Source organism: Anas acuta, chromosome 2 (genome assembly GCF_963932015.1).
Source record: "Anas acuta chromosome 2, bAnaAcu1.1, whole genome shotgun sequence".
Taxonomy (NCBI): Eukaryota; Metazoa; Chordata; class Aves; order Anseriformes; family Anatidae; genus Anas; species Anas acuta.
In genome coordinates, this window is record NC_088980.1 from 85558430 (window position 1) to 85572434 (window position 14005).

The following is a 14005-nucleotide window of genomic DNA, read 5'->3' on the forward strand; positions in this document are numbered from 1 at the left end:
AGCTGATTATTTGTATAATAGGCTTAAATGTGAATTGCTGTAATAACATGGAAGAACGCGAGCCTGGATGTTCTTCTTTTAGGCCATATACTTGCATCCAGTGTTTTAATGGCAAATAATATCTGGAGTGTCTATACTCTGCATTACTTGAAGTAGAATTAGATAGACTAAATTCATTAGTCTTCTCCGGTGAGGCTGCACCTTGTGTACTGTGTTCAGTTTTGGGCTCCTCACTACAAGAAAGACATCGAGGCCATGGAGCATGTCCAGAGAAGGTCTACGAAGCTGGTGAAGGGTCTGGACCACAAGTCCTATGAGGAGCGGCTGAGGGAACTGTTTTTTTTTTTTAGGCTGGAGAATAGGAGGCTCAGGGGAGACCTTATTGCTCTGTACATCTACCTGAAATGAAGGTGTGGGGAGCTGGGGGTTGTCCTCTTCTCACAGGTAACTAGTGATAGGACTAGAGGGAATGGCCTTGAGTGCCAGGGGAGGTTTAAGTTGGAAATTAAAATTCCTATCTTCTCAGAAGGAATAGTCAGGAGTCAGAATGGGTTGCCCAGGGAGATGGTGGCATCACCATCCCTGGGGGTGTTCAAGGAAAGGCTGGACCTGGTGCTTAGGGACATGGTTTAGTGGGTGACATTAGTAATAGGGTGATGGTTGGACCAGATGATCCTGAAGGCCTTTTCCAACATTAATGATTCTATGGTTTGGATCAGCAGTGCTTTGTATCCCTGGGTTTTTTATCTCTTGGTTAAAATTTATTAAGTTTATAAAAAATAAATTTAAATTTTATTAAAAATAAGCATGGCATGGAAAGGCGTGTGGACAGTGTGCACAGTGTAACATGACACTTTTGCCTCAATTTATGTCTGTTTCACTATTTGTAATATTTTTTTAATACATACTGAAGTCAATGACTTAGTTCTGATAAAGTGTGAATCTAAGGCTATCATTTCAGGTTGGCTGAAAATTGGGAGCTACAGTTGTCAGAAAATCCTGTGCTAGATTTTCTCAGCAGTTTTAATCTTTTGAATGGTAAGTTATTGTTTTCTTCAGTTATTTTTTTGAAAGTCAGTGCTGTATTTTTTTTTTTTTTCAAAACAATGTCATCGTTTATTTAACTGTAAAGGTATGCTGCTTATGGAGTTTGACAGTGTTATACAGGTTCATGTGCTTGCCCTAACACATGACAGCATAGTTTAGCCTGTTCAGTAATATGCGGTGAGTCATTGGAGAGAAGAGAGGACTCAAGTTAGTGGAAGAAGAAAATCTTAAAGGACTAAAGGACAAAAGGCTGCTTCACTGCTTTCATATATTCTCATAATACAGGGTTGTGTGGTAACCCTTGCTCTGTTAGGATAATGCAAATAGATGCACAAGCCCTTCAATCTGGCATAAGAATGACCTTTAAATTTGATATGGAAGTAAATTACATGACATGAAAGTTTTATGCCCTTTGTGACCTCTCAGAATAACTCTAGAGAGGTGGCTACAGTCTGTTGGGAACTTAGATCGATACTGTTGGCATTGTTTTTCTTCTCTTCCAGGTATGAAAGTCAAAGACTGTGTGCAGAATATTACTGAGCTGAGACTGGACATTCTTTCTTCCGTCAACATTTCTGAAGAAACTTTCAGTACAATCTTGGATGCCAGTATCTCTTGTTCAAAGGTAAAAGATCAAAAAGAAGTGTTAAATAAACGGGTTGACACATAGCCTACTCTGACAAAACAAAACAAAAAAAAAAAACCAACTTGTATGTGTGGGGTCTTCTATTTTTACTTGTCACATGTTGAAAGTAACAATATGAAGCATTAAGAGAAAAACTTACAGTATTAAGAGTAAAACTTACAGCATCAGTCTTGTCTAAATATGATTCATGCACTCGTTTGTGCTGACACTGAATTTGAGCTTTGCTATCTTGGTAGTGTTGAGAAGGTGAGACTTCTGAATAAATCATTTTCATCTTCCCACTTCTGAGTCTTGCAATACAGAGTAGTCTGATTTGTTTTATTTTACTCGGTGTGCTCCTCATTATATTCTCACTTGAATTTTGCATTACCTTCTTTTTATCTGTTTACTTTATGTTGAGTATTGTCTAAAGACAATAAAGACAATAAATAAAGAGATCGTGTAAGTTTTCTGAGTGAAGGACTGTGTATATTGACATTGGTGCTGTTTCTGGTGATCCCTGCAATCATATAGTAGAAATCATGAAAGCTTCTAGCTGACTGCATGTTCCCTCTCCTGTTAATGCCCGTGTGACAGAAGAGTTGGAGGTACATTTGGTATAAAGTGGTCAGGTCGATCAAGCAGCCACTAGATGGCAGTAGTGCTCCACTTGCAAAAACCCGTGCAAGTTTTGTTCATGAGTGTGTCTATTGAAGAAAGCAGTTCAAACAATCGTAACTACTTGTAGATTATTTGTTCTTCTGCTCCTTTGGCAATGTGGCTTCCTTTATTGTTAGCTTGTTATTTTAATACCGGTAAATGGTAATGAGAGAAGTCATCTGGAAGTGATTCAGTTAAATGGGATTTTGTGCACCTTTGATCTTTTGGAATAATAATGCTAATTGACTGACTTTTCAAATAATTTTCTATTATCTCTCTCTCTTTTTTTTTTTTTTTTTTTTTTTTTTGTTGCCAGTGTACTATGTAGAGTTTGGATATATATGCACACATCTCACATTTGCATATTTACACAGATATTTTTTGTGTGTGCGCATAAGCGCTTAATTTTTCCCTCAGTCCAACTGGAGCATTAAAACCTATGTCTCTTAGTGATTATATAATATATACAAATACTTTTTCAAGCTATAATTTAAGTATATTACGTTTGTGGTTTACATGGCCACTGTCAGATAAACCTCGTGATACTCACAAGCCCCTTGAAGCCCTGGATTTCTGTGATTGTATAGTACTAATGTGCTTGCTTCTGGGATAGTTGCCTACTATAGTTGCATACTTGCTGCGCTTAACCTTTCTGCCTCAATATTATGCTCTGGCCATCTTCATTGCCATGGAATTTTATTTAAAATCAGCTCAAAATTTTTAATCTCAAGATTATAAGCATTAATTCACTGAATATAGGAGTTTGGCATAGCTCTGGTACTCACAAAGCTGCAAGGAAAGTTCAGGGGGACTTGATCTACTAAGTAAAATACTAAATGAATTAACAGTGGAGTGAAACTGTAATGTTCTTGTGGGGCATGAATCAAATTTCCTTTAAAACAAGAAGTTCAAATCAGTAACCTCTTATGCTGCTAGTGGAATTACATCTACACTCATATTCTGGTATCTATACAGACACAAAATGTCAATTTTTAAAAATATAGGAAGTGCTTTGGAATCACAAAGACAAAATTATAGAAAAATAATCTGAAATTTAGTAGGTTGCAGATTAAAATGTTTATAGGAATTAAAGAATTAAGTTGCATGCCTCAACCAATTGTGGCTCCCAATTTGATTTTGTTGGGGATCCTCTTCCTCACTGGGTGCTGATACCAGCTGCAGATGTATTCAGTGGAGGCAGTACACCAGGAGGTTCCATCCTGGGGAGTGGATGCCCTGAGTACTGATATATCTGGGCTGCCAGTGTTTGTGTGAAATATTTGTAAGAAGAAAAGTGTAATCCAAGGAGTCTTTATTGTAGTTTCACCCAAGGTCTGCTTGGGCTTTTGTCTCTTCTTCCTGTGTTAAATAATAAAACTTCAAAGGAGTGTTGAACTGAGAAATGTGAGCTGGCTCAGAGTGAACATTGTCATCCCTAAGTGTTTTGTGTGTGCCCTCTGAAATAAGTCCATACTGTTTGATTTTTAAAATCCATATTGTTTGATTTTAAAATGATCCACACATCTACATTTTGATCTTCAGGTGTTTCTGCTACAAAGATGTATATCTGATAGAATGGGAATGGGAAGCATTGTTAATACACCTGTTTATGGTATCAGTGCCTATAGAATGAATTATTGACCTATTCAAAAATGAAAAAATAAATGTTTATAAGAAATATATTTTATCTGTTTATAGGCACATAGAATTTAAAGTGAGAACATACCAATCTGTTAGAGCTGTATAGTTCATTCTTTCAGTTCTGTTGACAACTGCAAATTGTTATGCTACTGTGACAAATTCTCATTTTATTGACTATAAAACAAGGTCATGCATTTTGGGGAGAAAAAATATTGATATATATACACTGTGATAGGATTTTTACAGTGCCTTTGTGGGAGCTTTAACTGGAACATGTGATGAAGAAGTACTTAGCCTGTTGCTAAAGCTACCTGAAAACAACAAAACTTCTCTGGCAGTAGAAGAATTATGTTCTTTACCAGCACTGGACATGTATACCATGTTTGTACTGATTATACAGAATTTGAATTTACGTCATATCATTTACACGGTAAGATGAGGGTGGGGGGAAAAGTCATTCAGTTCTTATACTTTTCTTTTGAAGGTGGTCTAAAGCATGCAGGGACACAAATGAATAATTCAGTTAATGAATGTAATGAAAGTTGTTGCTTCAGATGTCCTTTATGTGTGGAAGCAAGCACTGGCCACATGGTGCTTTTTGTCTTTATTTAGCTCCAAAAACAAATCTAACAGTTGAATGGGAGTGGTAGATCCTACTATGATTCCTCAGGATAATTATCACTGAGGAGTTAATTATGAAAACATTAGAGAAAACAGAAAGTCAGAGATGTACTTTTATTAATCTTTAGCAGAGTTTGTAGTTCATGGGATTAGTCACTTAATCTCTAAGTGTGAAACACTGATTTGACATCATTGAAACTGAAACCATCATAGAAACCCACATTACATGAATTGCAAACTTATTTCCTAGGAAGAAATCATAGCACTCTGGAACACATTTTATTTGTAGTGGTAATCACACAGAATTTAAGTGGCTCCTTCAGGAAAAATATAAATATTCTTTTCCAGCTCTCAGGATAAGTCTCTCTATAAGGGCAAAATCTGCATATTTTATGTGACCTGAGACAGGTGACTTTAACTTGATTCATAACCTCTCTGTGGTCCTTAACAATGTTTAATGCAACCAAATGATTGTGATTGCAACAGTGTCTGTTGGCATCTACTCAGTCTAATCCAACTGAAAATGCCCTGTAGTTATTTACCCAGGTAGAAGAATCCTAGAAGACTGATGGTGATGGCAGACAGTGTATGTATACTCCTAGAAAATAATGAGAACAATACAGCGCCAAAACTATAATAAAGGGGATGAAGATGTCTGCAGCAAATCTGTTTTGTCTGTATAATTCTAGATAATCTGGAATCTAATGTAGGTTTTCAGTGAGGTACTTCTACTTGTAAGAGCAAAATTATTAGATGGAATTTGTAGTAAATAGCAGTTGTTTACTTCATCTCTTTTGGGGTCATTGTTAAGTACAAATAGCTGAAAGACAGCTATAGCAGAGTGAGGAAGAACATTTTGTTCAAAAGCCATAGATCCTGGATTCTATTATGGGAGGTAGTGGAAGAAAAAGAAGAGAAAACAGTGCTCTTTCAGATGGGCTTTTTTATTGAACCCTGCTGAAGCATAATGAATTCCTAGTACACAATAAAAAATGTTATTAGCTCATCCTAAATTATTGTGGAAGTTTTGGAATGTTTTATTCAAATGAAAGTTTATTATGTTATATTTATTTTTTGAATGTGTGAAAGCAGGTGAAGCCTGAGAAGGAAATTAGGAACAGACATTATTATAGTAGGAAGTATCTTAGTCAAATACAGGTGGATAAAATAAAGATAATCAGAGGAAGCAGCTGGAAGTATATAATGAGATTATATTGTTTTTATTATCATGCATAGGCAGGTAACTTGATAAATCAGTCTGCATTATCACAACATCTTAAATGGCCTATAAAAATTAGGGAGAGACAGAAAATTCTTATTGTCAAAACATGTGGTGGCAAAAGCAAAAGGCCAGTTGGACTTTGGTCAAGTGGGGTCTGAAAAGCACATAATTATTTCATGTAAAAAACATCATGTATGAAACATGGTAAGGGAGGAACAGATTGTTAGTAAAGTGTGTTTTCTAACATGATTCCTAAAGCAACTAAAGTGGTTACTAAACTTAATTTAAATTAGAAGTTATTTTAAAAATATTAAACTATTTGCATTGAACACGCTTAACCTGTTGAAGGAAAGGTTTTCATTTACACTGAATTCCAAAGGGACAGAATGTTGCAGATGCTGTTAGCATGAAGTTGAGTAGGACAGCTCTTCAGCTCTGTATTTACATATGTATTATTGGTATTCTAATTACTTGTATGTCATAGGCCAGTTCTAACATAAGAGAAATTTTATTTACATGAATTTTAGGGTACTAGGGAGCTTTGTTAAACGATTTGCAGGAGTGTTTTGTAATTAGTTTTAGAAACAGAATAATTTTGTGTGTGTCATTGAAGGTTAAAATTTCTTTTTCTATTTGGAATTTACTGCCATAATTTTTCCTTCTTTTCAAGAATAAGATACCATCTGAGATGGGCGATGTGCTAAGCACATTGCTGGATGTGGTCTCAAGTATCAGCTCTCTTCTCAATAAAGTCCAGCATATCATGGAAAACCTTCCAGTGTTCCTCCAAGCAATTCAGAACATTGGTGTGCTTGACACATTGCAGCAGGTATGTGTATGATTTTCATTGTGCAGACTTAATTCCCATTGTGAAAATTGCCTTTTTGGGGATGTATGCTAAGTAAGGAGAAACACTAGTAGAAATTCTATCCTAGAAAGTTAGAGAAAAGAGAGCCCATATACCTTGATCTCTTTCAAGCACGCTGATGATTTTGAGACCACATCAATGAGTTGTTTGTAATAACTTTTTTTGGTAACTTATGAGAGCATAGCCAAAGAGTTAATATAGTGTTAAGCTACTGATTAATAATATTGCATGTTTATCTGTGATTTGGATTTAGACATACTAGATAGACATACTTTTTTTTTTTTTTTTTTTTTAAATGAATAAGCTATTTCTTATCTATCATCTACTTAGTTTAATAAGAAATACCTTTGAACTTTAAGGAATAAGATGTGCAGTTCTTGGATCAGCACATCTTGTTTTGAATTCTTGTTTTGAAATTTAGAATTCCTGAATTTTAGAATTTTAGAATTCTTGTTTTGTCTGTTTTAATACTCTTGTGTCATAGCTCTGTTTGCTATTTAAAATTAAAGGTTGCCAGAAGTGAGATGATATTTCTTTTGTCCCTGCTATTAAGGATAGTTCCTGTGCACATTTGTAGAGCTAGCACAATGATGTATCTAGTATTGAATAAATCAGGAAAAAGATCTCTCCTTTTGAGGAGGTTCCAATTCCATAAGAAGACTCACTGACCTCTCTGGCATTACCTTATGGATTTACTTATGGCATTACCTTATGGATTTACTACTGTGTGTGGAAGACAAGGTTGAGTCTAAAATTGCACTAAACTCTAAAGATCCCTTAGTGGTAAACATTGCAAAATGTGACTACCATACCTGATAAACAGTGCCTTACATACTGTTTTTCCTAGAGATTTGAATGTTCTCATGAGCTACTAATCTGTATGACTAAACCGCATATTGTAAAATCCTGCTTTGTGCATATTTTTTATATTTATTTAGCCTCTGTTCTTTGGAGTAGCTCTTTCTCGGATACATGCTTTTCATCAGAGACTTACATCTTTTCTATTCTTCTTTAACTAGGTCTGCTTATGCCAGATTTAAGATTTTCCTTCCCACAAAGGAAGTCTCCTTTACAGAGTGAAATATCATAGAATTTCTCAAAAGGTCATTGAAAAAAGTTTGCAAAGGAATAAATCTAACAGCAGAGGGCCATCTGGTCTCAGTTTTAATCTTTGCTCTATGGCAACCCCTGTTATTCTGCAAAATAGCACAGATTTAATATCAGAATTTTTGTTCCTTTTTACATTTTTTTTTTTTCTGACATAATCACATAATCTTTAATTCCTTAGCTTTTTTTTTTTTTTTTTTTTTTTTTTTAGAAATTGCTGTTTGTTTTTGTCAGCTAATCTTTTCTGGAGGATTAAAACACTCAAACACTCAGTGCCTATTTCTTTTGTTAATAAATTAACTATGTGATGTTTTTAAGGACCTTTCTGTCTCCAACTCCTATGAACTAGTAAAAGTTGTTTACTTTTAAGTATCTTTTCTGTTTCAGGTTCAATTGCGTTTTTCTGCTTTCCAATAAATAGCTTTAATTCTTGATTATTTTATTTCCTTCTTGTCTTTTCTATAGTGGCTTGATTTGTGCTACTAAATAAGTGTGCTGCTAAAATGCAGACCTTTCTCCTGGTTTATAAAAAGGTTTATAAAGGTTTATAAACCTTTCTTCTTAAATATTTTCCTCAATTTCCAAGGAAGTTCCTTCTTCTGGATTTTTACTTTCATGATGACCAAAAGCAAAGTGTTTCAGTGGCCTAGAAAGATAATAATAAGAATAAAATATGTAAAGCTTTTAAAGCTTTTTAAAGTAAAAATATATGGACCTTAAACACAGAGTAAAATAGATTCTCTCCTTCCTTAACTGTGTATTGAAAAAAAAAATGTTGTAGTATAATTTAAAACAAACAAAACAAAACAACAACAAAACAAAACAAAAAACAACAGTTATGCACATAGTTTTTTTTTTTTTCTCAAGAACAAAATGAAAAGTAAGAAATATTATTTGAATATCTGTAAAATGTGAAGTTGAACTGGTGTGTTACACGTTGTAATAAAAGATGATGTAAAAACTCAATATTTGCCACCCAGTAGTAATTCGAATACAGAGCCGCTTTCTGCTGTTACCTGTATTGAGCGAATGGATAATTCCCTTGAGGAAAAAACACTGCTGATTTCAATCATGATTTTAGCTTGTTTGCTTGCTGTTAGAAATTATTTGCTTATTTTCCAATGTGAAGTTTTGGCCTGTTTGTTACTCATGAATAGATAAGCCCAGGGCTGGAGGGGACTTGCTGAATTACTGAATACTGTCACTTAATGAAAGGCAACCTCATTCTGTAATCCCTGTGCTAAATTTAACAAGTTCTGTGTTAAAACTATCATTACTAGGAAGCCTCCTGGAGTTATAAATGTGTAAAATTCTGAATTAATTTTATCTCTGGCTAGTACATTTGTTCTTGTATCAAAAATGTCTTGTAGCAATTATAACGTCTCTGACTTGCCCGCCTGTTTGTAGAAGGCTAGTTATAGTCCTTCCCTGTTTTCCTAGGTTAAATGGATTTCTTTTTGCATTTGTTTTTGTTTTTTATTTATTTATTTTTCTTATAATAGTCTTGCTATTGTCTCAGACATCCACATCATCACATGTTGTGTTAAGGTCAACCTTGAATGCTGGCAATAAGGAATTTGTACAGTCTTTGAGAGCAAGGATGGCTGGTGACTCTTGTAGTTCTGATCATTCATGGCTATGGCTGCTAAAATGGCTTTCTTGATCTTGCATTCACCTTTTCCATACGCTTCATATATTTGTGTCTCTTATTTCATCAAGGATAAGTAACAAACCCAGGTAAACTTCATTTTATAATAGCAAATAATGATTTCAGCTGATAAATAATAATTTGCACTGGGTATCATATTTGGCTTACTTTAAATCAGGTAACCAGTATCTTCACATATAGTATTTTGATATTCACTTCCCCTGAGTGCCTTCTGATTTTAGATTGTAGCAAATTTCAGTAATTCACTTCTCCTTTCAGGGCTAAAAATTCTTTACAATGGACTTAAGGTCAGTCTCAAGAAAACCACTAGTAACTTATCTGTGATACAGTGTTTTCATTCTTTTTAACGGGATCCCTGCAGTAGCAAGACCATTCTTTACATACTATATAGTTATTGAATGAATGCTAATCAATGTTTTCTATGATAAGAAGGTTAACTAGGTTCTAGGGTTTACCTAGATTAGAGATAGCTCAAATCTTTTTCAGCAAATTCACCTGCCTTCCCAAATAAATGTATTGTGTTGGTCTGGAACAATACTTTGAAAATGCATTAAATTCTACACTTCACATAGTATTTGTCTGCAACTCTTCTCCCTGTTAAAATGTATTGTGATACCTTGCCATATTAAACATTTATTAAACCATTATTTCCTGAGGCATTGCGTCACTCATCATTGAGTATAGATGTGCTTCAAACGTTGCCATGTAAATTTTACAAATTTTCAGTAGAATACAGGCTTTGTTTTGCTTATGCCTCTGCAGAATTAGGAATATCTATTTCTCTGCATTCTTTCCTTTATCTTTTTGGTTTCATTGAAATTTGAATTATTTTAAATCTCCCTCTGCTTTTCCAGGAAAAATGTCATTTTTTTTTCTTTCATTTCTTCATGTAATAATCATGACTTTGTTTAAATTCGCTTTGCAGTATGTAATTTGGCTTGACTTTTGGGTTTGCTTTATTGAATAGTTGATATTTCTACTCCAGACAATTTATTTTTATTTATCTTTTTTTTTTTTTTTTTTTTTTTTTCCTAATAATATTCTTTCCACTGTCCAATTAGGTCAGAAGTCCCTATGCTATGATTTTTTTGTGCCCATTTGACAATCCAGTTCCAGAATAGCCTTTTAATCTGCCAATCTTTGTTTTCCATGAGTCTGTTGGCAAATGGCTTATTTTGTTTGTGGGAGGCTACTTGTCTGGATTTAAAAGCCTTGATTTTACCTACTTTATTTAGTTTAAACTAGAAAATGTGGATCAAAGATATATATATATATATATATATATATATATATATATATATATATATATATATTTTATGAACATACATCCTATATAGTTCTCTTACTTTATCAAAGTAAACTTTTAGGAAACATATGTTATGGAGTCAGTGGATATTTAGTTGAAAGACAGTAAGTAGATTCAGTCTGTTGGTGGCAGTTCATTGCATAAATATTCATTATCTGAATTTCAAGTTATTTTGATTGGAACCAGAATTAGTTAGTAAGTTTGTGCTCTTTGACTGCAATAAGCCACATTTACCCTTCTGGTACAAATAGTCACAAATAAGGATTCAAAACCACTCTTATTCAGCATTGTGCATCAAGTTTATTGCTCTACTGAAGCCTATACCATAACATAAATTCAAGAGCTAGATGATGACAATATGAAATCTAGATACCACTTGTTTACTATGCGGTATGCAGAAAGTGTATGCCAGTCAAGTTCTGGTGGCAACCAACACTGAGTTTTGAATAATATTTGCTAGCAATAAAAAGTTTCTAACAGCATAATCTCTAAACTGATTTATTGCTTATGCAAAGTGCTGTACTGTTTTGAAAAATGACTCAAATAACAACAACAACAACAAAAACAGATTAACAAAAAACCCACAACTTTTTTCAGTGAATCAAATGTTCATTTAAGTGTTAAGTATATTTTGTTAATGTATTAAAATCTTTTTCCTATTTGCCAGTTGTGCAGTCTTAAAATGATATCTGATAGTCCAGTTATGTTTTCTTGACATGCATCTGCAACAGTAATGAATATCAGGTGGGCCAATATATCCTTCAGCTATACTTTTGCAGCAGGTTGCCTTGCAGTTGTATCCTCCTACAGCCATGCACCTATAAAGCCTTCCATGAATTACCAGTTACAACTGAGCACGTAATTTGAAAAATGAAGTTGCACATTCTAGGAATATGATTAATGATGGTTCTTAAGCCATAAAAGTAGTCAGATTGCTCTCCTCATTAGATGCATGCTAGTCATGAGCAAATTGCAGTTGTAAATGCTGGTGTGACTTGAGATATACAAAAACTAGAATGTACTAGAAGTACATTCAACAAGGTAAAAGATGTACTTGAAAACTGGGTTTTCATAGCATATGCACTTTTTTCTTTCTTCTTTTTATTTTTAGCAACTGTTTTCATTGCAAGCATTCATATGTAAATGTTTATGGTTTCTGCTTTGTGAGACAGGACTCATCTACCAGAAGAGCAGAAACTGTGAAACAGGGAATCTCTAGTACAGTTGTCCTGATATTCCATTCCTTTTGTGCCTACCCAGTACACAGTATTTTTAAACGTTAATGTAATAGGCTATACTACTGTCTTTCATTCAGTACCCTGGTAACTGCAATACCTCCCCCACCACCCCCAGGCAACAAAGATGATCAGAACAGAAAAGAGCACAGCAGGCCCTCATTCTTGTTGGCAGTTTCAACAATTTAATTCTGTTGATCTCCTTGGATGCCATATTGAGAGAACACCAGGGCTACTCCCTGAAGCTACTAAGAACAACTCTGGTTCATCTGTATTTCTGTTTGTTCTAGTTCTTGCAAGGTGGGCAGTTCAGAAGTTCAGCTGCTGGATCCCTGGAGTCTGTAATCAAGGCAATCTGTAGAGAAGAATCTTCATTTTTCAGCAACGCAAACCTCTTCATTGACATGCCCAGAATCACAGGACTCTTGGAAGACAATATGGCAAAATATGGCATTCCTGAAGACTCGAGTGAGAAAATCTATTGATAAGTTGCTTATATACTCTCATAGTTTGCAGAAGTTTCTCCCTATTAAGGGGAAATGTTTATATACCATCTGACATCTCAACTAATACTGTAAACCTGAACACAAGGAGTGATCAATACAAATTTTATGGCTGAGAGAAAATAGTGATGAGACACAAGTAGTTCAGGTTGTTTCCTATCCTTTCAAATAATGAATAAAAATATTCCTGTCTTAGGGATATATTTATTAGATTCTATTATTTATTTTTTTTTAAACACCGTATTAAAAATACATCTTTGAGATATGAGACTGAAAATCTATTGCTGCTTTCTTTCCTTCTGTGAACACAATGGTGGTACTGTGCAGTAAAATAAGGAAACCCTCTGGATAACGAGTTTTCTAATAGTTGAAATGTCCATTCTTTACCAAGTGCCCAGAAAGTCTCTTCTCTCATAATTTCACCTCTGCTCTCTTTCTTCAATATACTTTTAACTCAGCCTGGTAAATGCTAACATTTCTAATAACTTTGTTGGTGCTTCAGTGTCCCTACGCTATTTCTGCAGTCTTGGCTGTACCAGCAGGCGCTTTGAGTAAGGAGCCAGAGCTCTGTCTTAGCCTTGTTCACTTGCATGTGGGCAAAAACACAGCAAACTCAGATTAGCAAGTCTTCTGTGTCTTTTAGTATATTGCAGTTTTTGACTGGCCAGTTTGGAGCCTCTTAATTCTTTCCTGTCATTTAGCAATGGTTGTGCTTAGTAATGAATGTTTCCTTAAAGAAAGTAAAAGTCTAGGCAAAAAACTGGTCATTCTAAATGATACATTTCTGATGATTATTTCTTTTATCTTTGGTGGGATTCTAATGTTATTGGCTTAGTTTTCCATTAAATACAATAATACTTGTCTTCCTTAAGGAATTGTTTATGACACGAAATGACATATTTCTAAATCCACTCATAATTTATTATTTTTTTTTAAAGTAATGCACATGAACTGGGCATCTAAATCCAAATGTTTCCCACAGAGAACTCATTTCCTGTACTTGAGTGCTATGCAAGTGCAGTGGGATATCTTGGGGGCTCTTCATTGGTGTATGTTCTGAAGGATATACTGCCACCCTAATACACTAATAACCCAATCTGGTGTAGGAAAATATTTTTTAGTTAAGAAATGATGTTTATATTTTTCAAATCAGGAAGTTAGGTGGTATAGTCTAATGCCATTTTTCTTTCTTTCTTTTTTTTTTTTTTATTTTAATTTAATTTTATTTTATTGTTTTAATGAAAATATGCAAATGAAGTCTGTATTTATGAAGGGTTATCCTTCTTTCTTAAGTAGGAATAGAAAGGTATAGAAAAACTGAGAGTCTAGGGTGAGTCTGGTTTCTTAAGGTGACTCTTTTCCTCAGAAATCATTTTCTGTGCAGAGGTTTTTTGTCCTTCCACTCTGTAATGCACTAATGCAGCACTTAGGACAAATGGAGTTCACAGGTTGCTTTTCAGGAATGTGACAACCTCTTTTGATTGTTTTTTGCTTGTCTAAT

General features: G+C 34.4%; 1 protein-coding gene across 1 annotated transcript in view; it reads left to right on the forward strand.

Moving 5' to 3' along the window:
- The window catches only part of ABCA13 (ATP binding cassette subfamily A member 13), a 191189-nt gene that overhangs the window by 41496 nt on the left and 135688 nt on the right, over nucleotides 1-14005 (forward strand). The window contains exons 21-25 of the mRNA XM_068671052.1: nucleotides 962-1038; nucleotides 1551-1672; nucleotides 4209-4403; nucleotides 6487-6645; nucleotides 12292-12469. Coding sequence (XP_068527153.1) covers nucleotides 962-1038; nucleotides 1551-1672; nucleotides 4209-4403; nucleotides 6487-6645; nucleotides 12292-12469 — 731 coding nt within the window. The remainder of the gene's footprint in view (nucleotides 1-961; nucleotides 1039-1550; nucleotides 1673-4208; nucleotides 4404-6486; nucleotides 6646-12291; nucleotides 12470-14005) is intronic.